The following is a 21,043-nucleotide window of genomic DNA, read 5'->3' on the forward strand; positions in this document are numbered from 1 at the left end:
CTAATTGACCCACCAGGCATGCTGTGAACCAATCTAATGAACGTTAGTCAAGGCTACCCACAGTGACTCAGAGGGAGTGTCATACACTCAAGGAAGATTAGGGACAACGCACAGCTACTGAATGGAATGATGTCAAAGAAAAAGGGTTGAAAACAAAGTGAATGGTTTCAGGTGCATACCATGAAAGTATTTAACAATCAGAAGGGATCTTAAAACAAATTATATAGTTAAAGACAGAATTTTAAAGATTTTTATAGATACCATTTAAACTCCATTGGTGTATGTATAAATACAAAAATATTGTTGTTAATTACTGGTCCGGAAGACAAACACAAAAAAATATTGTGTTTTATTGTGCTGTCACAATGTACTCTAGCCTTATTGTGTAGGCAAGCTATTGTACAATTCTATTAGTATTATGTTGCATTTGACAATTAAAAAAAAAGCAGAACGTTTTGTGCGGAGCGCTGAAGTTGTCAGAGCAGCCACCTTTTAGCTGCTAGCTGCCGCTCCCCATAGAAAAGAGACAGAGGTTGTCTGAAAAATAGCATATTGTGACCTTGGCCTTAGGCTTTAGTTATGTTCGGTTAGGGTCGACCAATGTGGAGTCTGCAATGACAACAAGGTCAGTTTTCTTTGAGGGTGTGAACCAGAAAGGTTTTGATTAGTGCATAAGAATGTTCATATTATTGTGCTGCACATCTTTGTACTGTAAACATTTTTTTATTGCATTATGTAGGTACGATTAAAGCGATGAATTATAAATCCAATAATTGTCCCCCAGTATTATACAGGTAAACCAGAATAGCATTAATACATTTGCCTAAATATCCACAGATATGAAGTGGGCTAGAGGAACTTTATTTTGTGCTCCTTGCAAATAGAGCCACGGGCGTTGTGGTGGAGCGTTTAATGTTTTCACACCCCATTAATTTATTACTTCTTTTCTCTCTTTAATATATGTATATGCAGAGGGAGTGTCATACACTCAAGGAAGATTAGGGACAACGCACAGCTACTGAATGGAATGATGTCAAAGAAAAAGGGTTGAAAACAAAGTGAATGGTTTCAGGTGCATACCATGAAAGTATTTAACAATCAGAAGGGATCTTAAAAAAAAATATATAGTTCGAGTATAGTATACACTTCGAGACCCACCATGTTTTCTAGATAACAAAAGTCATTCATTTATACAGGCACTAGTTATTACAATAGTTAAAATAAAACAGAGAAAGTGAGCAAGTGGCACAGAAGAAAGTAGAGAGTAAAGGAGTTTGTGTAAGACAGTGAGTAGCAGTTAAAAAAAAGTTTTTTCTGTGCCACTTGCTCACTTTCTCTGCTTCCACACTCCCATTCACTCAGTCCCCCATCCTTGTCTTGGCCGTCATACAAATTCCGCTTTACACGTTCTATTCTTCCCCTATCTCTTAATGTCTCTGAACCCCTCTCACCAGCCCCTCACAAGTTGCAGTACTCAGAGAAAGCAAGGGAGCACAAAAAAAATGGAACGAGAGTGAGAAAGAGAAGAAAAGGACCTCCTGCTGCCACAACCCTCCTCATCCCGTTGTTAATTTTCCCCGCTCCATATGGCATCGTAGACAGTTCACCTGCAGGCTGTAGCAGAGACGCGCCACTGTGCTCCGGCTTCAGCTAGCCAGGCGCAGCCGGCAGACGTCCTCAGGCCCAGGCTGTCATTTACACAGACGCTTCACACAGCTGTGCAGAGCGCCACATACATACATACACACTAACTCTTTACTGTATAGAAACAGTGGTAGCAAGGTATTGTTAAGGCACTGGGTATGGAAGTGAATTGGATGTACTTCACTTTGGAAGGGGCTGTTGCATTTGTGGGACTTCGCTTGTCACCCTTTCCATTGTGAAGTCTGAGAATGCTGTCTGTGTATGTGCTTGCCTACAGGCATACGTTTGGGGCATTTCGTTCAGCCAAGGGGTCACCGCCCTGAATGTGTCCCTGTATGATCTTATGTGTGCGGATTTGTGTATTTACGATGCAATACAACTAGGGGAGGGGCATCGGATAAACGCAAACACACACACCACACACTCACAGAAGCATTTTCATCCTGTGTTTGTCATTGATTAGAGACGGTCTCTTTATTTCCCCTTCACCCCATGTTGCGATTCATTTGCATTCTTTGTCAGGAGTTAATGGAGTTCCCTTCACGGCTCGCTCTGAAAATCTTTGAAGACACCAGACTTGATGTAATGTGTATACAGCCGCCGGCACATTGCCCCCCTGATTGATTCATTTGCCGTCTCTTTCTTTTCTTTTTTTAGTATTTTTTGTATTCCGGCTATTTTGTTTTGCTTTCATTTTCTTACTTAAATTGTGCTTTTTATTTTATAGACGAAAACAAAATCTTGACGTTAGTTCAAACATATTTCAGCAGTGTGTGTGATCATTTTAACGTGGTACACTTGTTCTATCTCAACATCTATAAGTATAGGTAAAGGCACAGGGTTATTCGATTTTTGCATAACATGCTGCCATTTTCAAAAAGTGTGAAATTGAATGTTGTGTGCAGATTTGTAACTTACTGGTACATTTTTCCAATCGCTGAGAATGTTGCCACAAATGGTTAAAATCCTTAAAGCATTTGATTTGGTTAGTGTCTGTAGTACGGTCTGGAGACAGGAATCTGTGTGTCTGTGGCTCTATCATCTTGAGAACTTGGTCTCTGCAAAAGTAGGCTGAACATTTGACAGGTGTATTGCTCAGGACCCAAGGATGCATTGTGTGAAGTTATTTCGAAGTTATTGTGTTGTTTTGCGAGAATTAAATATAAACACGTTAGCTGCTATGTTGAGCTGCTTTTAGCGATGGAGCCATGGATCCCTCCAATACGATATCCTTCCATGCAGCCGAATACACTTCGAGACCCACCCTGTTTTCTAGATAACAAAAGTCATTCATTTATACAGGCACTAGTTATTACAATAGTTAAAATAGCAGTTGACTAGATGAGTAGTAGTTGTTGTAGAATTAGTTTGAGAGAATGCTTTTAAATCACAGGTTCCAACTCTTCTTTATATTCAAATGTTTTTGTGTTGAGAGAAAAAAGGTATATGTCTTGAACTGGAGTGTTTTGGGAAATGCAGGCCAAACTGCACTTGTTATCTCCACAGTGATTGAAAGGTATTGCTCTTGCCATCAGTCAAAAGGTACCTTCCCTGCTGTGTGGCAACACATGCTTTGATCACATGAGAATCGGTTTAATAAGAGGATCGAGCAACTTTGAGGGAATCCGACAAAAATGTCTGTTCTCTCTATCTTTCTGCATCACTGATCACTCAGAAGTGTTTATTGGGTTGCCTCTAAAGAAGACGGAAATCACAGTTTGACTCCTTTTGAATCCTTATCTTGATTGTTGTCTTGCAAATGTGGCACACGTCAATTTGAAAAGAACTCACTTTGCTTTGTCAACCATGGTCAATCTGTATCCTCCTGAGTCCGCTTTCTAAAGTAATAGTCTCATTAGGTCGTGATCACCATATTAAACGTAAGCTATACTCAGGAGCAAGAGACTTGGGCATCGTGATATATCAATTGGGTGATCTGCCTGCAAGCGTTCAAGGGTGCCGTTGAATGGAGAACTATTCGGATTTCTGAAGCCTCAGCAAGTTTATGCTGGCCAAATGACCGTTTGCAAAAGAAACACACTCGGAATAAACTCATATGTTTTGTCTTCCACTGTCCAATATTTAATTCCCTCTTGAAGCTGCGTACATTTTTTTGTTTAAATCTTTATCTCCCTGAAGTTTACTAATAGTCCAATAGTTTTTCAGTTGCATCTAATGTTATCTAAATCAGATGTACTGGCTTTGGAGGTGATGAAAGAGTCTCTTGATATTTACAGTGAGAGCCAATTGAGCAAATTAATCAATGAGGGCTCTAATTCATTGTCAACTAGCCTAGACAAAATGTGCAGCACGTTTACTGAATAATAATCAGATACTAAGTCCTACTAGAAGACCTTGAATCTTCCATTCTGTAAAAGAAAAAAGCAGCTGTTGTGTGTAGAAAGTAAAGCTCAAGTTTGTATGTTTTTCTTTGTTTTGTTTGGCCAATGCTGATCATTTAAGGGAATGTTAACTACTTGCCCCTGAAGTATTAGTTTACAAAAGTCTAGCCTTGAGGACATGCACTTGAATGCACTATACCTTTGATAACTTCCTTGACTCAAAAGTTAACAATGTTATAATACTCAGTGGTAAGGTATATATAGATTTATATTGTATGTAATGTAAGTATGGCTGCACAGCATTGCGATCTTCTTTAAAATACTGTTGGTGTCCCATTACAAAGAGCCTGTGTTACTACAAGAGATACATTAAGATTTTCCATGAAAAGGCTTTTTGGTGACGCCAAAAACGTCTACCTGTAGATAAAGAGCTATATAAATGCTCAAATAACTATGTTAAATTACTATACTCCAACCCTCACCCTAATGAGTTGTTGCACATCAGCAGATATGCTGCTGACATTCATTAATAGTTGTTAATAGTTTGAGCATTTACACATAATCTGCAGGGGACTATCCAATTAAAGGTTTATGAGGTCTTTGAAGTGTAAAGCGTTCATATATCCTTCTTAGCACCATACCTGTGAAAGAAACCAAGAAATATTAAGCCTCATTTTTCACAAAATCTGTCCATTCCGGTTAAAAAACACTTTTTGTTCATCTTTCCTCTCCTCCCTGCATCTTTACAAAGCCTTGAGGTAACAGAGGGGGAAGATCCAGGAACATCAGCGCTGTGGCCATCAAATGAAACCTGTTAACATCTCTGTATTTTCATTATGTAAATGGTGTTCCCACGCAATGCCTGCAAATTGCCACCAAGGATGCAATTATTTTCTCCCAGTGATCATAATGTGCTGTAAAAAGTCATCTTTTGTTTATTCATGACACGCTAATTACATATTGCCTTCTCTCACTTTGCAGATACAAAAGAACCAAGGATCTTTTATGGTAAGATGTTATGAAGTCAATAGGAATGGAATGGACAGATAAATTGTAAATCTAAAGAAACACCAGTAACGTCCTCATCCCCTCCAGTCTTCTTTTATTCTCAATTAGCTGCCGGTTTTGGAAAACCTGCCCTCTCATTGCACTTGGGGACAGAATGATACTGGAGACTTTAACTGCCTTTATTGCATTAGATGCTATAACAGAATAATAGAAACATCTGGTTGCCTATATCTCTGTCTAATCACACTGTCTTTGATTAATATAAGCAGATAAAATGAGAACTTTTTATTGTGTGCATCATTCTAGTGTACTACCTTGTAGATGTGGCATATAGGCTAATGCTCTCTATCTCTCTCCCCAACCCTCGCTTCATTCTAGCCACTCCAGTTACTGCAATGCATCGTTGATGAGGTGAGTCTTTGTCTTATGTGCCTTCGCTCCTAAAGTCGCTCCTAATGGTCCGGAAAGCGTATATTTTGTTTCCTAATGAAGCACGCTGCTCAGGCGGCTTAGCTCCTGCTCGTTCAACCCTCCTCTCTCTCCACCACACAACCGCCCCAGGCAGTTCCACACGCACCAACACACATTACTGTACACACACATACGCACACCATAGCTGCCTATATGTTGTGTAGTCAAAGGCTACAACTATATGTAACATTCTGCCTCACTACCCCCCCCTCCTCACACACACACATGAATTTGATTGTAGCTCTGAGGTGAGTGTCTGTTGCTCTGTGTATAGTTTGCTCGTACCTTGTAGTCAGTCTGCAAATGTCTGAGAGTTGGTCAAGGGTAAAACTTAGAAAGTGAAATGTGTTATGAATTGACTGTTCACATAGAAACCTGGCATTTCACGTATAGTTATGTTTTTATTAAGTAAGTGTGTTTGTAGATACATTACACACTCACTCACGCACACACACAAGGATAATGTACCGTGACCGGTCTGCACTGCCAAACGTACCAGGCTGTCCAATTTGTAGCATTAACCTTGGCCTCTGACTCTCATCAAGAGACACCCACAAAACCTCCACATACCTCCTTCCACACACATACACACGCACAGATACGCTTTTCTGCATTCCAACTGCAGGTATTATTATTGTGAGTGACATTGCTTTGCATGGGGCCAGCAGTGTTAAAACATGTTTATCATGGCAAGAAAGGCATTGTAAAATCATTGTGTTCTGTAGCCTTTTGTCCATATTTACATTTGGCATGAAGCTAGCTCACCTTGTCATCAAGCTAGATCTTTTGGAGGGGAAATGTAGCGTTAGGATTTGACAGACATGCTGTTAGGGAATTATCACATTCTATACCGATTATTTTCGTTGATATTTTGCTACACAGCTGTGGGTGTTGTAAGTCTGGGCCCTTTTAGCTTGTACTAACTGTTTACAGACTCAGTCATGTAGGTTTCCACTGTATACTCAACAAGCAGCAACCTTTTCCTTATCCAAGCTTTCCTATGCCTTTCCTAAGCCACCTTAGAGCTGTGCTGACACATGCTGAAAACAGAACAGCAAAAAAATACCACCTGTGTCCAGCATACCCCTGACCCCCTAACCCAGGTCTATCCCATCCCAGCCCTACCAGACATTAAACATACCGCCATCACGCTTTTTTTCTCCTGTCGTATAGATTGGGCCGTAATTAATAATTAAACGCTGGCAGTTGTAATAGGTTGACCCAGGTTGGCCCGCCCATTAGTCAAGGGGGACGGAAGCATCACTCAAACTATTTTCTCCCCGCTGCCCTTCGTGGTGCAGGAGAACTCTCTCTGGTGAGTGCCTACCCGCGGCTCACTGGCGTCAGGTGAGGCAGCCGAGTGAATCCACTGAATATTAGAAGTCTCGAAGGGGCATTCACATGGGACTCACATTCTTTTTTGCACAGACCAGTCCATTGTTTGGATGGGTTCAATTGATTGATGGATTAATGAAAATGCATTTCAGCTACTTTGAAAGTCTGTGCCCCACCCTGTGGGATTTGCAATTGCTTTCTTTTTTTCTGAGAATATGTATGAAAGTCTTATTTGCAAACGATCTCTGAGATCCATCATGAGGATTAGATAAAATAAGTAATGGTTGTCATGTGACAAAACCAGAATTCAAACAGAGGGGCAGGGCTGGGATCTTTTTCGGCCTTCAACAGCTGAACAGGTCACATAGCCATGCCCTGGCCAGACTGCACTGGTTTGTACAGGGTCGTCTCATGGATTGGACCATGTAGATGCACATTTGGAAATGGGCTTAGCTGTACCATTTAGACATGGAAGAGAGTACAAGTTATACAAGATAACCTTTTATCTAACCAAGATCCAGTCAGAAGGCTATCATTAGTTGGATCCTAGACCTTGTGTGTGTGCCTGTATTATTGGGTGCATCCATGTATGCGCATGCATGTGATCCGTAAGTGGATAGTTAATATTAGTGGAGCTCTCTCTCTCTCTCTCTCTCTCTCTCTCTCTCTCAATCTCTCTCTCAATCTCTCTCTCTCAATATCTCAATCTCTCAATATCTCAATCTCTCAATATCTCTCCATTCCTCTTCTACAATAATATTTCACCTCTAGCAGATGTACAGATGGGGACATTTGGCCTTGATTTGCTGTACGCCAAATCTTGAATCTGGTAGCCATGGGAGACATTTTCCACTAACATATGTAACAATGAACGAAGCAATTTGAATCATGAATTTGGATCTGAAACGAGCCAAGCCTTAGATCCCTCCCCTTCATGCTTCCACTGTCCAGTCTCACGGTCTTCCTCTCCTCTACTTGCTGAACAAGGCCCTCCTCTAATAAGAAGCCTGCTTTCATTTCCTAGCCTGTAATTACTAATCAAATTTTACCTGATAATTGCTTTATGCCAATGACATGTATATTTACTGCTCTTAGTGTGTATAGGGGTGTGTGTCCGTGTGTGTGTTGGAGTGGGGGGTAGGGTAATTACGGTCAAAGGTATAAAGCAGCCCGGTCAACGCTTTAATCATCACACTCACCTCAGCCTCAGACGCTCCGTCTACATCAAAGCCCCAGCTTCCCTCTCAGCTTGAGCCATGAATAGATGCATGAGCGTGCGCTCTATGTGAAGGGGTGCATGTCTGTATGTGTATATGCAAGAGTCTTTGTCTGCATTTCACATGTGGGCGCAAACAATATTACAGTAGCATGTTCGTGTGTCCCCCCCCCATCCTTCATTTTAAACAGTATGTTTCTTTCTCTGTGTGTGTGTGTGTGTGTATGTGTCAGTCACACAGCACAGCTCAGCGTGTGGAAATTGCTTGGTGCTCTCCCTCTAAACGGCATGTACACTGAGGCGTGTAGCCCGCGGTGCTGGAGGGCCTGTGTGTGTGTGTATATATATATATATGTGTGTGTGTATGCGTGTGTGTTTCTAATGATATATTGCTCATCCAAGCAGTGGCAGCACTTTGGAAGCACAGCAAGATTAGGGGAAGCCATTCCTTTGTTAATTTAAATAGGTGCATGTATCATACTTAGCAAGGGCACTGCGATCAGGTCGTGAAAGGAAAAGTTGCCCAGAGGTGTTTTTTGATAGAACAGGGACCCAAATGTAAAGAGGTGCTATCCCCTCCACCCTTGCACTAGACTCTCTCTCTCCCTCCTTCTTTCTTCCCCTCACACGTTTTCATAATCTATTACTTTACTTATCTAATTTAATCTTTTCAAGTATAATTCTATTTTCCTCAGTATGACTCATTATTTTAATAAATAGTTATTTTCACATTCAAGTCACTTCACTTTGAAGTAATAAGCGATCCTCAAAAAAGGGCAGTGTCTTGCCACGATTTATAAGCGTTTACATTGCTGTGTTGTGATTGGTTGAAAATGTGAGAGTAACAAATGAGTTTTGGTTGAGTCTAGGCAGTCACATGGTATGGACACATCTCAAGTTTTGAAGGGAATGAAGGTGTGTGAGAGAATGGGGGTTAAAGAATGGAACTAGGGAGAAATGAAAGAGGGAGGGGACATGTTATACAGGGTTTCTCTTGCACAGCTGTTCTACATGACATGGCTCATAGACCCTGAATGGCCAGTAGGGACTGGGACCGGCCTGTCACACACACACACACACCTCACATGTAGTGGCCATTCAGATATGACAAGCCACACACAAACCTTTTATACTGGACCCTTAGTCTATATTTTCTACGCTGGCAACCAAGGACACAGATTCAGTAGTCGCAGCTAAACAAATGGCTGTACAGTGCAATATAGAAATACTTCAAAGTCTCTTTTTTCCTCAGTCCTATTTTCCTAAACTCAATTAAAAAAAGACGGGGGGAAAAGTCAAACTGGAATTGAATATGAAACACTTATGTGCACCAGTTTTATTCAGTTAATTCAACACACTGCTATTAAAACTGCTTTATTGCCCCAAGGTGACTAGTGTGATCTGTACCAGTATTCTAGTCAGAACTGGTCTTTTTATATTTATATATATATAGAGAGAGAGACCTCTTTGTCATTAAGATTGTGCTTGTAATACAGGGATGATAGATATAGATAAGATGCTATGGTGCCATTTAGACTTTAACTTTTTTGTAACCTGTGGTCTTCCAAAAACATGGAAATGTTTTTTCCCCAGTTATAAAATGTCATGGGATGAATACTGCATAGAAGGACATAATTATAGAGACATCAAAACATAATCATCTATACACTGAACACATGCGGTACCAATTGATTTTATCACACCAAGACATATTTTCATTTGTTTGGCAATAGCCTTTGCTGCCCTATTTGTCGCTTCATATTTAAACTGGAGATTAATATATCTGCTGTATTGTTGACAATAGATGGGGCTCAGGTGTAGGTGAATGCTACTTCTATCCTTATTCTTATTATTCTTTTTACAGAGAACGAGAGTGTTATTTCCCCTTCTGTCCAAAACCTTCCCATCAAGGTCTGCTTTTTTTCTGAAGAATATGTCTGAATAACTCTGCTTTGAATGGGGTTCAGGGTTTGGGGCTCTTGTATTAAGATTGTGGTTTGCATGATTTAATTGGTGGACACCATGTCTTTGTGGAATAATTTGATTTTGTTGGGGCACATTTTGGTAAACTGTGTGCGGGAATATTTGTGTATAATGGTAAGTGTATTAAGTCTAGCAGTGTATTAAACACTTTATCACATCTTTTGCAATGTGTATCAAGTTTTGGGACACTTAGCATTAACATGTATTTTACATGAACTACCATGTAATTTCTAATGGACCTCTGACACCCCTCGCTCATGCTGTGCCTTCCAACACTATTGTAATAACATACACCACTCATACTTAAGACCATTTCTATGTATCTACAATGCTGTTACAACAGGTATGTAATTACATGGTAGTTGATGTTACCTTAATGGTTTAAGTGTTGTTTTTTTAACCTACCCCTTCCTGTCGTCCTCCCCCTGTTCCCAGGACCCTCCTATTCTCCCTGTGGGCCAGTTCACTGAGAAGTTTGTTCACTTCATCACACAGTGGTGAGTCTTTCTCCTAGCACACTCCTACATTAGAATCCATATTAAGATCAAACCCATTAAGAGGAGGATCATGTCCTCAAAGCACGTTTTTTTTAAAGGTATAAAGGCAGGATGTTTTTAGAGAGGCTAACATATTATGTTGGTAACATATTCACTTAAACTTAATCTTCACTGAACAGAAACATAAAAAAGAAAATATATATATACAAAACCGAGTTTTTCTAAGCGCTTCTTGCATTTGGTAGAATGTTTCAGTTGTTTAAACTGAATCTAGTGCCCAGCATTGGGCCTGCGTTGTTTGAATGCGTTAGAAAAGGCCACATCAGGCCTGTACCTTGTATGTGTCTAGTACAGCAGCCTCAGATTGTTAATGAGCTGCAGTTCTAATGACTGTGGGCTCAGAGAGGATAACAAGGTAAGGCCCTTCCCCTATTACCTGGACTGATTGGTTTATTCAGCAGCACGACTAACAATATTTACTCTGTTCTCGTCCCTGGTTTGTTGGCCTTTTGGAGGCCACACACACTCACGCAAAACATCACTACATTGGTGTAGTGGTATACCTATACACAAGCATGTAAATCTGTGTTTGTGTACTGTGTGTGTTTGTGTGTATATGCCACCCTTGCCAGCTGTTGTTTACCCCAGCTCCCTGCCTTATTTACCCAAACAGGATAACCCCCTCTCTCAGGATGAAAGAGACACTGGTGCCCATCCCAGCCTTGGCATGGGCACCTCTCGGGCTATTCTTAGAGGGCCAAGGCCCTGCTCACTGTGATAAATCACAAAATAACGCGGCTAGCTCCAGATGGACTCCTCCTTGTCCCAAACGCTAATCCCTCACAGTCCCCTATGTAGGTCAGCCTGATGAAACACACACATCCACTCAGGTGGGCCTAGTGGGGACACTGTTGGTTAATATACCTACTCTAGTTAGTGCACTGTAGCAGTGCCAATTGCACCCATTTTGTCATCAAACAACGCACTCGTACATACAGTATGGTAACACCAAAATCAAGCACTTCATTGCAATTCCATTAATTTAAGCATGTATATGCATGCTAACATTTTCACTCAGCAGTGCTTTTATCCAAAGGAATGTACAGTTGGGGGGTTTGAACGTGTGGACTCTTGATCTGCAGTCAAACGCTCTGACCACTGAGCTACCTCTTTAAACGGAAGGATTTTCATAATATTTGGGGCTTGACCAAAATCTTGACCCATTTAATGGAGAATACACCGTTACGTGTTCACAAGGTCCGTCTTGCTTATTCAGTCATTAAATATGTAGGATCATTTGCATACCTCAGAATCAGAACCAGTACCGGATACAGTTGTAGTGTGTTGACTTTATTGTTATTTTTGTTTTAAATCACCGCTTGAGAGAGATAATTACTATATGTATATTTAGAGTCCAACTTAAAAGGGTAGCAAGCTAGTTTGGAAAGGTTACGGTTTACAATTTGAATTCACTTGATGTCCTGTGAATAAAATACTTATTTTGGGTGGAATTTGGACTTTCTTTACATCATGTGGGAACCGAAACAGCTTTGAGGTAGTTACCTAGGATACTTTTCTAACAGTTTTTAAGGAGTAGTATTAGCTCAAGAGCAGTAGTTATAATACTTTTCCAATTGTATGTGACAAAAGACAGTGCTGGGTTTACTTATTAGGTTCCCACAGAATTTTCTGGGTCAATAGGATGCACAGGATAGTTTAAACCAAAAATAAAGTGACAAAACCATCAAAGACTAAATTGAGACTATTGAAATGAATTGTACCATTGATGTGAATGGAACATTATATGTATTTAGAAATTAACACAAAGATACTGCATGTGATAAGACAGTAGAACTGGAGTCAAGGCTTCCCTTATTCCCCCTCAATGTGAATGTGTCACCTTCTAAAACACCACATTAACTCAATTAGGGAACATGAATCACATTTTTAGTCAGAAATGACTATTTATACTTTATATAAAAGGTCTATTCATAATGACTAGATTGCACTCTCTTTGCAGCATGAGAAGACTTCCTAAAGAGAGGCCTGCGCCCAACAACCTCATGGTAAGCTACATCTCTTTTCAAAAAGCCAAGTTTTTTTGTTGTTGCCTGAGGCCAAATCTTTTTGTATTCTGAATGACTTCATTATAAACGGTATAAATGCAGTTACAGGGGGGTCCTGGTTTGGTGTAATCGTAGCCTAAAATCTGTTGTAATATAACCTTGCAATTGTCGCCATGATTTGATAAGTATGTTAGATGAAAGTTTGTATATATACATTATTGTAAAAATTAAAATGACCTTGCCTGAAACGTCTTACCTGGCTCATGCACTGGTACCCAGAGCAAGTTCTTCGATGTCATAGCAGTCAGATACCAAATGAATTGTAGTCGTCTGCAAAAAAACAAGGTATCCCAAATGTTCAATAAACTTATAGGTGTGTAACGGTAACAAAGTAACTACAGATCTGTATAGTATTTTATCTTTAAGGAGGGATTTGTGATGTGAGTTGTGTGTGTGCCAAAGGGTTTAAGGATTACTTTTGAAATGGCACGGAAAAAAAGCAGTCAAATGTGGGTATTCTGAATGGAAATGTTGACCAAACCCTAACGGAGCTATCACATTGATCTGATTGTTTTTCCTGCTTGATCTTTGTATCTACCATTTCATTTCTCTCATCTCATTCTGTTTCTTTTCCACATGCTCTCATACCCATTCTCTTTTTATATCTATTCGTTTCTCTTGTCTTTCCACCGCAACACCCCCCACCCCACCACAATGATTTTTCCTTCCCACTTTCTCTCATTCTCTCTGTACATCCTTTTCTTTTACTCTGTCTATGTTTTAGGTCTCCCTCCTCCCGCAGGCCCTTCATTTCCCTATCCCTCCTCTCCCCCCACTCTCCACCCCACCCCCGCCACGAGTCGGAAGATGAGGTCACGGATTTGTGCCTTTGTGGCGCCAGCATCTGATTGTCTCACGCTCCCCTCCTCCTCTCCCTTCATAGCCCCCCAATCCCCCAGCCCCTGCATACATATTAACAGTCTATACCCATTCTATCTCTATGTTAATGCCGCTCGCCACAGCTGGAATGCAAAGTGCCGGCGTTCACTAATAGTTATTATCTTCACGGCCTATTCCTCCAGGAAAGACTAGGGATGAAAAGACGTAGACACACACAGAGGAGCGCAGGTTTTCTCCTTGTGAGGAGGCCCTGGTTCTCATACCCAGTCCTAGTCAGCTCATCGGCTTTTGCCAGCGTCGTCTGATTATTTGATACAGGTTTTATCAACGTCATTAGCATCGCCTGTTTATCGTACTGCCTGCTTTCAGGGCCACTTGGGAACACATTTAGACGTCTTGAGGGTGGGTCTTTGCTTTGTAGATGTAGACAGTGTTGTACGGTAGTGCACAGCAGTGGAAAAATGTATTAGCATTCTGTATAGCAAACTCACACTATATACATTAGTGTGAGTTCATGATGCATTTTTTACCTTTTTAATCCGAGCTATTTTATAAGAATGAAATTAGTTAATTGTTAGATTCCTAACTTCATCCCTAACCCCCAAAATGTACTCAGACTTAATTAAGAATGGCAGGGATCAACTTACGTGGAAGTACATGTGCGCACCCAGGAGAGCTTATGTATGCATATCAGCTCGTCTTGCAAACACATGGCATGACGACGTCACTCGAAAGTTGGAACAAATGAACCTAGGGTTTACACATTGCACAACCTGCGTCTGTCAGGAAAGTGACAGTGTGTTATTTCTTCACCAATGCATATTTCATGCGAGGGATACCATATCCTTGCATGGGTATTATCATCTCTTGTCTCGCCTTTTAAGGCCCTGTACCAGACTTTCCATTGGCTAGCTCCCAGCACCATAACTACAGGTGCCTCAGGTGAATTTTATGCACAGTTAAAAACAATTGTCATTCTCAGGTGAATGTACAGGGTCTGTGGCAAACCAGCTTAAGAGAATCACCCTACTGCTACGGTGTTTTTTTGTAGGTATGGGTATCTTGTTTTTCCTAGCTGATTTTTCCCATAGAATTCAGTTGGGACATTTGTCTGACACTTGATGTCTTGTTGTCATTTAGTCAACAAATTGAAATGCTGAATTTGAAGCCCTTAGAATACTTCAATTATGTAACATTTCTTCTTGGGACCTTCCTTGAAGATGCCACAATATGGCAAGGCATGTTATGACTTGTCTATTTTATCCATCTATCTGCTTCTTTGCGGTTTCTCTCTCTCTCTCTCTCTCTCTCTCTCTCTCTCTCTCTCTCTCTCTCTCTCTCCCTGTCTCTCTCTCTGTCTGTCTCTTTCTCTGTCTCTCTCTCTGTCTTTCTGTTTGCATGCTAGAGGCCCTTTCCAGATTTGGGGGCTGTCAAACTTTGAGAGGGATTGGGACACTATGTCCCTTTTGTTATGGAGCAAGGGTCTCATCTGGCAGTACAAGGGGGGGGGGGGGGGGGGGAGTGATTGTGGGGGCTGCAGTGACAAAAGTGCTAAAAGGTTGGGTGACAATGAGGACCCTCAGCTGGGGAATAGGGGCAGGAGGAGTGTACCCCTTGTCAATCAAACCGCAATCACCTGCAAAGACTCAATAAAATGGAAGGAAGTAGGAAAAGCGTCCAATCTGACAGAGAGTTTCTGTACTCCCCCACAGGGACCTGTGTTCATGCAGGGTTTTAAAAGGTCTTCAGTCTTATCAACGTGTTTACACATTAGTTGGATGGTCTCTGCAGAAACACAACCAGGTTTACTCCCAACACTGCCCATACATTTGATGTCAGCACCATCACACCAGACCCTTTTTAGCACATTTTTCCCTGGGCCAAGTAAATTGATAGATCCTTGCCATTGAGGTCTATAGTTGATCATACCTCAACCCATTGAACACATATGTCTAATGGGAAGGGATACCTTAACTCAAAGAGCACCCGTCAAACTCAAAAGTAATTAGATACACAAAAAAAGTGTTTTTGCTGAAACAAAATGCTTATTTCAATTTGTATTTGAAAGAAAGTGGGGTCAAGTGGCTTTGACTGAATCTCATTATGATATAGTGTAAACCAAATTCAGTTCAAATGAGCTAGCTGACTTTTGCAAGTCATGAGTATTATTGGAGTCATGGTCATTTACCTATCTGTAATGTATCACTTCTTTCCTACTTTTACAAAAAAGAATGTCAGCTTTTAATAGCCCCACACACGCACAAAAACACATTTCCCATTTCTGCCAGTCAGTTACCAGTGGGAGCTGGTGATTAGCATGCAAATCTGCAAAGACCTAGTTATTCTACTGACCTCCACACCTTTCCCTCTCTGTCTATCCGACTCACTCTCTCGCACACACACACGTACACACTTAGTCAGCCTTGCTCTTCCAACACAATCTAATGAGGTGATGACCAGCCACTTGTTATAATTGCCTTATACTCCTTTTAATTTTCTTGAGCTTATTAATCATACATAGTTATTTAAAAGGAATTAATCTTCAATTAAAAAACCTATCAACGAACTCCAAACAATTAAAGAGTAACGTGGAATTTCCCATGGGTTTTGCCAGTTTTACTTGAATGGAGCATTCAGGTGATTCTCTCACTTTGATGTGGTAAGGCTGTGATTAATGTAGCCATACTTTTGAATTAGTTTTTCTTCTCCGTATCCATTCACTGGTGAAAAGGTAATCCGCAGCACCTCCAATTATATAACTAAAGAGTATTTATTCCACTTAACATCTCTTAATAACTTCTTCTGGGGTCTCAGCTTAATTCTGGTGGCAGGTGTTTTAACTAATGGCAGGTCATAGCCAAAGTGTGTTTGTGTTTGGGATGCAGCAAATGCGATTCTGTAAATAACTGTTGGAGTTTAATGTCTCACATAGAGAAATATTTGAAGTTATTGAAAAGAACTAAGTGCTGGCATGTGTTAGTGGATCTAAGTGGTATTACATGCCATAAGCAGATGCCCCCTCATTCAAGCCAGACATGGCCAGTCTGTTCAGGTTAGGGCTCAGAGCAGAGGTTGAGTGCTGAATATTAAAGGCATCACTTTACTTTTCCCCCTCTCTCATTCTCCTTTCATACCCTCTCTCTGTCTCTCTCCCTCGCTCTCGGTAAAAACAGGGAAATGATTGATGAGATGGGTATCTAGCACATAGGGGCACCCAGGAGCGTCCACTCCACCCTATATCTCTCTCTCTTTCACACACACACTCACTCTTTGATATGAGAGTAATTAACCTCAGACTATGTCAGCCCCAAATGCCCATTAGAAGGACACTAGGATTAATGGGCCTAGCTGGCCAAGTCCTCCAGAACTTTAGACCTCACGCCGGACTGGATTGGTGTAGAATGGACTGGACTAACGGTCACTGCAATATCTAAGGGCTGTAAATGTGGAATACACCAACTGCATTTAGATTTACATTTTTACATTTTAGTCATTTAGCAGACGCTCTTATCCAGAGCGACTTACAGTAAGTACAGGGACATTCCCCCGAGGCAAGTAGGGTGAAGTGCCTTGCCCAAGGACACAACATCAGTTGGCATGACCGGGAATCGAACTGGCAACCTTCTGATTACTAGCCCGATTCCCTCACCGCTCAGCCACCTGACTCCCTGTCCCAGATTTCTTGAGTAGAGGAATACCACCAAAGTAATAATGTATTGTTGCCCTCATCAACAGCGGAAGTTGATCAGAACCACACAGTTTTACATACTTTACATGTTATGTTTTGGATTATACAATATGTAACTAAACTGCTCCGAGCATCCTATATGCCCTCTATGTTCTCCTGGTGTAACTCATCCAAAAATGTGTCCATGCAGCAATAGTAATTGTCCCCAAACCAAGGTCCTTGTAACCGCTTTGTGTTGGCCCCATGTTGGGCGTCCCTATTAAACAATGAGCCGCAGTGTTAGTTCCTGTTAGTGACAGTCTGGAATCACTTGAACCAGGTGTGACATGTCCATTTCGACAGGCCTTGCTTTGTCGTCCATTATCTAATTGTACTGCTCGACACCCCAAATGGATTTAGCGGTCAGTCTCCCTCTACCCATCTCCTGTAACAACCGTGTCCATTTTCACCTCTCGACCCCAATCTGACCTCTGTGACAGGTCAGTCGCAAGGTTTTCCAGATCAGATCACGTTGTACATATGAGGTCAGCCTGCATCAGGACTCTTGTCACTGATGTTGCATTTGTGAAAGATATTACAAAAGCTACTTAGTCAATGTAGACGTGAACAGACATATCCTGCTTATACTTAGAGTAGAGGTTTTGTTATTCATTGTTGCCATCTACAGCTCAAAATTTAGTTGATTATCTAGTGTTGTATTTGATATATATTTGGATTTTTTTTTTTTACCTTGAATTTGTATTTAGATTTTCTTTATGCTGCAAACAATATGTAATCTTTGTGTGTTCCCTTTGCAATTCATTAGACAAATAATATAGGTCTGAATATAGACCCAACTCAAACTCAATAAAACTTGTTAAGGATACAGTCCCATTTCTCTCTTTCTCTCTTTGTAGGACCATTCCTTCATTATGCTCTACAACGATGGCAATGCGGAAGTGGTATCCATGTGGGTGTGTTGCTGCCTGGAGGAAAGGAGATCCCAGGCCCAGGGACGCATGTGACCCTCCCTCCTACTTTCACTGTTGCTACCTCTCCCTGCAAGGCAGGCAAGAGCTATGTGTATCATGCCACATCTACCCTAGCTTTCATCCTTATGGACCTTCTTAAAGCCCACTGCCAAACCCAAACAAGGATAGACTGCTCATTTGGACAGTGATACTTTGAGTAATGTATTTCGCATTTTTTGTGGGCCAGAAAGAAGTGCATCTTGTGAAGATGGAGCAGAGCTTTCTAGAGTAATTTATGGAAGCTCCTCATCTGAGCCCTCAGCACTGACTGATGGCTTGACATAGTCGGCCTAGATGACTTTCTGTGCTTATTTCCTGTTTCTCCCGGTTCCTCTCTGACTTTGAAATGGGAGTTATATTAGGATCGTGCCTGTTTTTTTGGGTATCCCACTCTACTCCTTGTCCACCAAATTAGCACTGATTCTTGAATCGGTTCCGTTCAGGACTCTTGGAACCTTGGTTCTATCTAGCAAACCAGCCCGTGTTTCCACCAGTTATGAGCGTAACCATTGTAATAAAAGATGCGTCATCAAAAGTGGCAGTTCAAGTGACCCCAGTCTTGGCCAAATCTTCGACTAGTTCGACATACAGCTTACTCTGTCTCATGCTGCTTTATAGCTTTTCCTAAAACTCTGAGACTGAGATGACCAAATCATCACCATGCATTGGGTTTTGTCGGCAGACCACAGCATGCTCTTTTTTTCTGACGATTTCTCACTTAACTTCTCCGTTGTTGCCTTCTCCATCCCCTCTTTCCAGACGGTAGAATGACACGCCCACTGATGTCGTCATGGTTTGCACTTCAGGTCAAGGAAAACCTGCTATTTTTTGGTTCCAGCTGGGATCCAACTTTTTGGCTTCCAAACCAATACGTTTTTGGTCTAAATGCTCAGAACTGTTCAAAATTGGTGGAAAAGGGGTCAGTATGTAAATCAGTTAGTAACTTTTGACCTGTGATAGTAATGAGCAGGAAAAAAGGGCCGATGCGCAAAAATGGCTTTACAGTGACTTGCTATATTCCAGGGATGATTTTGATTTATCACTAGGCTTTACTTTGTGTCGCTTTCTAATGAATGTGCCTGTGTGTAAGTGCAGTTATCTAACTGCAGTCTGCTGAATGGAAACATTTGTATATTCCTTTACATTATTACTACAGTAAGTGCACCTCAAGGGTCTCATCAACTGAGTTGTGTTGCATTGTCTGAACTCCACAAATGGTTTTGTTAAAATTTACATTCATACTGTTAAGATGTCAATGAATATATTTGATTGACAGACCAAACTGCAATGATTCCATAGCATGATTTGCTCAAATACATTCAAAACTCATGAACATTCAAAACAGAATTTTCACCATACCATACCATACAATACCAACTAAACCTATGTGTGTATCAAATCAGAAATTACTTAATGTGTTACTACGTTGTTACAATATCACAATATCAGTTGAGCTGATATTGAGCTGTTAGGGAATAGAGTATTTCTTATTTTACTTGCGTAATAAAAATCACCTAGTTCAGTCATGGTTTGATCAAATGCTTTGATTCAGTGGGGTAATCATAATTATTTGATGCAACTATGGATTAATGTGAATGTAAAGTGTTTTAGTGGTGGACAATATGAGGGGTTGCCATCTAAAACAAGTTGACTATGATATGCACTTAAACAAGATATGAAACAAAAGCCTGGTCAAAAATGTCTCAGTCTTGGCACTTGTGAAAAATGCTCAGCGAAATGGCCCTAACGTGAGTTGCAATAGAGGGCAAAGCATAGAGACAGGTAGTCTAGCTTAATGCTATATAAAATGCTATATACCCATACAATTCAGCTACTTTTTTGTATAGTTTTTGAAAGCCTTGAGGTATATTTGTCTTTTTGAATTCACATTTCATTGACAAAGTCTGTGCCAATTCAGGTTCTCGTGGGGTGGGTGGATTTCTAAAGTCTATGCTAAATTTTAAGCATTATTGACGTTATACTTAAAAACTGTTTGGTTGTTTCAACATAACGGGCTATCCACACTTTCAAAGTATAGTGAATATACAGAATTTCCAATAACAAATGGCTTTGTAGTGCTTGTGAATGCTTTAACAACAAGTCATTAAAACATATTTGCACATATTATTTAGTTGTCAAATTATTGTTATTATATCTTAAGGCACTTGAATTGCAATTGAACTGAAAATGTCAACTATTATTTGTGGTAAAGAGGTTGTTTGAATGTATTCTTGAGTGTTGTACATAGAACAACACTGTCTTGTGATGAGTGACCTTTATTAAATACTCTAGTCTGAGCTGCAATACAGTTATTTTATTTGTTACTTGTTCTTAATTCAGTACTGTACATCCCAATCATATTCATTAAAGAAGAAAATGCAATAAAACTTCCTTAAGGGAGAAAAATGTGTTCAAATATACCAATTAAACTCTTTCCCAACAAGTTCTCACCCCCTTCACTCAAGACCTAATATTTACCCCCTTCACTCAAGACCTAATATTTTCAGTTATAATCACAAATTGTACAAAAGTATCAACCAACTTATATGTGCCCCCTCTTATGTGACCCTGAAAACTGTATAAGACAAATTAGATGCCTGATCAGTTGTATGTTTATTTACCATGAAGCTGACTGATGTGATTAATGAATCTTCTGCATGTGCAAGGTTAATTCTTTACTCAGTTTTCCATCCTTTTTTGTTTAAATCTTTTTATTTATTGCTTCAATATTGAAATAGTTTCTCTCATCAGTGTTTTGTAAACTAATCTAAGAGTCAAACACAACTCAGCCTATGATTGTCAACTAAAACAGAATAAAATGGAGATTCGCAATTGAAACGCAGGCGTTCATCTTCTCAAAGGCTAGACTCATTGTGTGTGGTA

General features: G+C 40.5%; 1 protein-coding gene across 1 annotated transcript in view; it reads left to right on the top strand.

Annotated features, from left to right (window-relative positions):
• The window catches only part of map2k5 (mitogen-activated protein kinase kinase 5), a 41,947-nt gene extending 21,479 nt beyond the window's left edge, over positions 1–20,468 (top strand). Inside the window, exons 18-22 of the mRNA XM_062470839.1 lie at positions 4,968–4,994; positions 5,373–5,405; positions 10,435–10,496; positions 12,517–12,562; positions 18,047–20,468. Coding sequence (XP_062326823.1) covers positions 4,968–4,994; positions 5,373–5,405; positions 10,435–10,496; positions 12,517–12,562; positions 18,047–18,154 — 276 coding nt within the window. The 3' untranslated portion in view covers positions 18,155–20,468. The remainder of the gene's footprint in view (positions 1–4,967; positions 4,995–5,372; positions 5,406–10,434; positions 10,497–12,516; positions 12,563–18,046) is intronic.
• The last annotated feature ends 575 nt before the right edge of the window (positions 20,469–21,043 follow it).

Source organism: Osmerus eperlanus, chromosome 10, assembly GCF_963692335.1.
Source record: "Osmerus eperlanus chromosome 10, fOsmEpe2.1, whole genome shotgun sequence".
Classification (NCBI taxonomy): Eukaryota; Metazoa; Chordata; class Actinopteri; order Osmeriformes; family Osmeridae; genus Osmerus; species Osmerus eperlanus.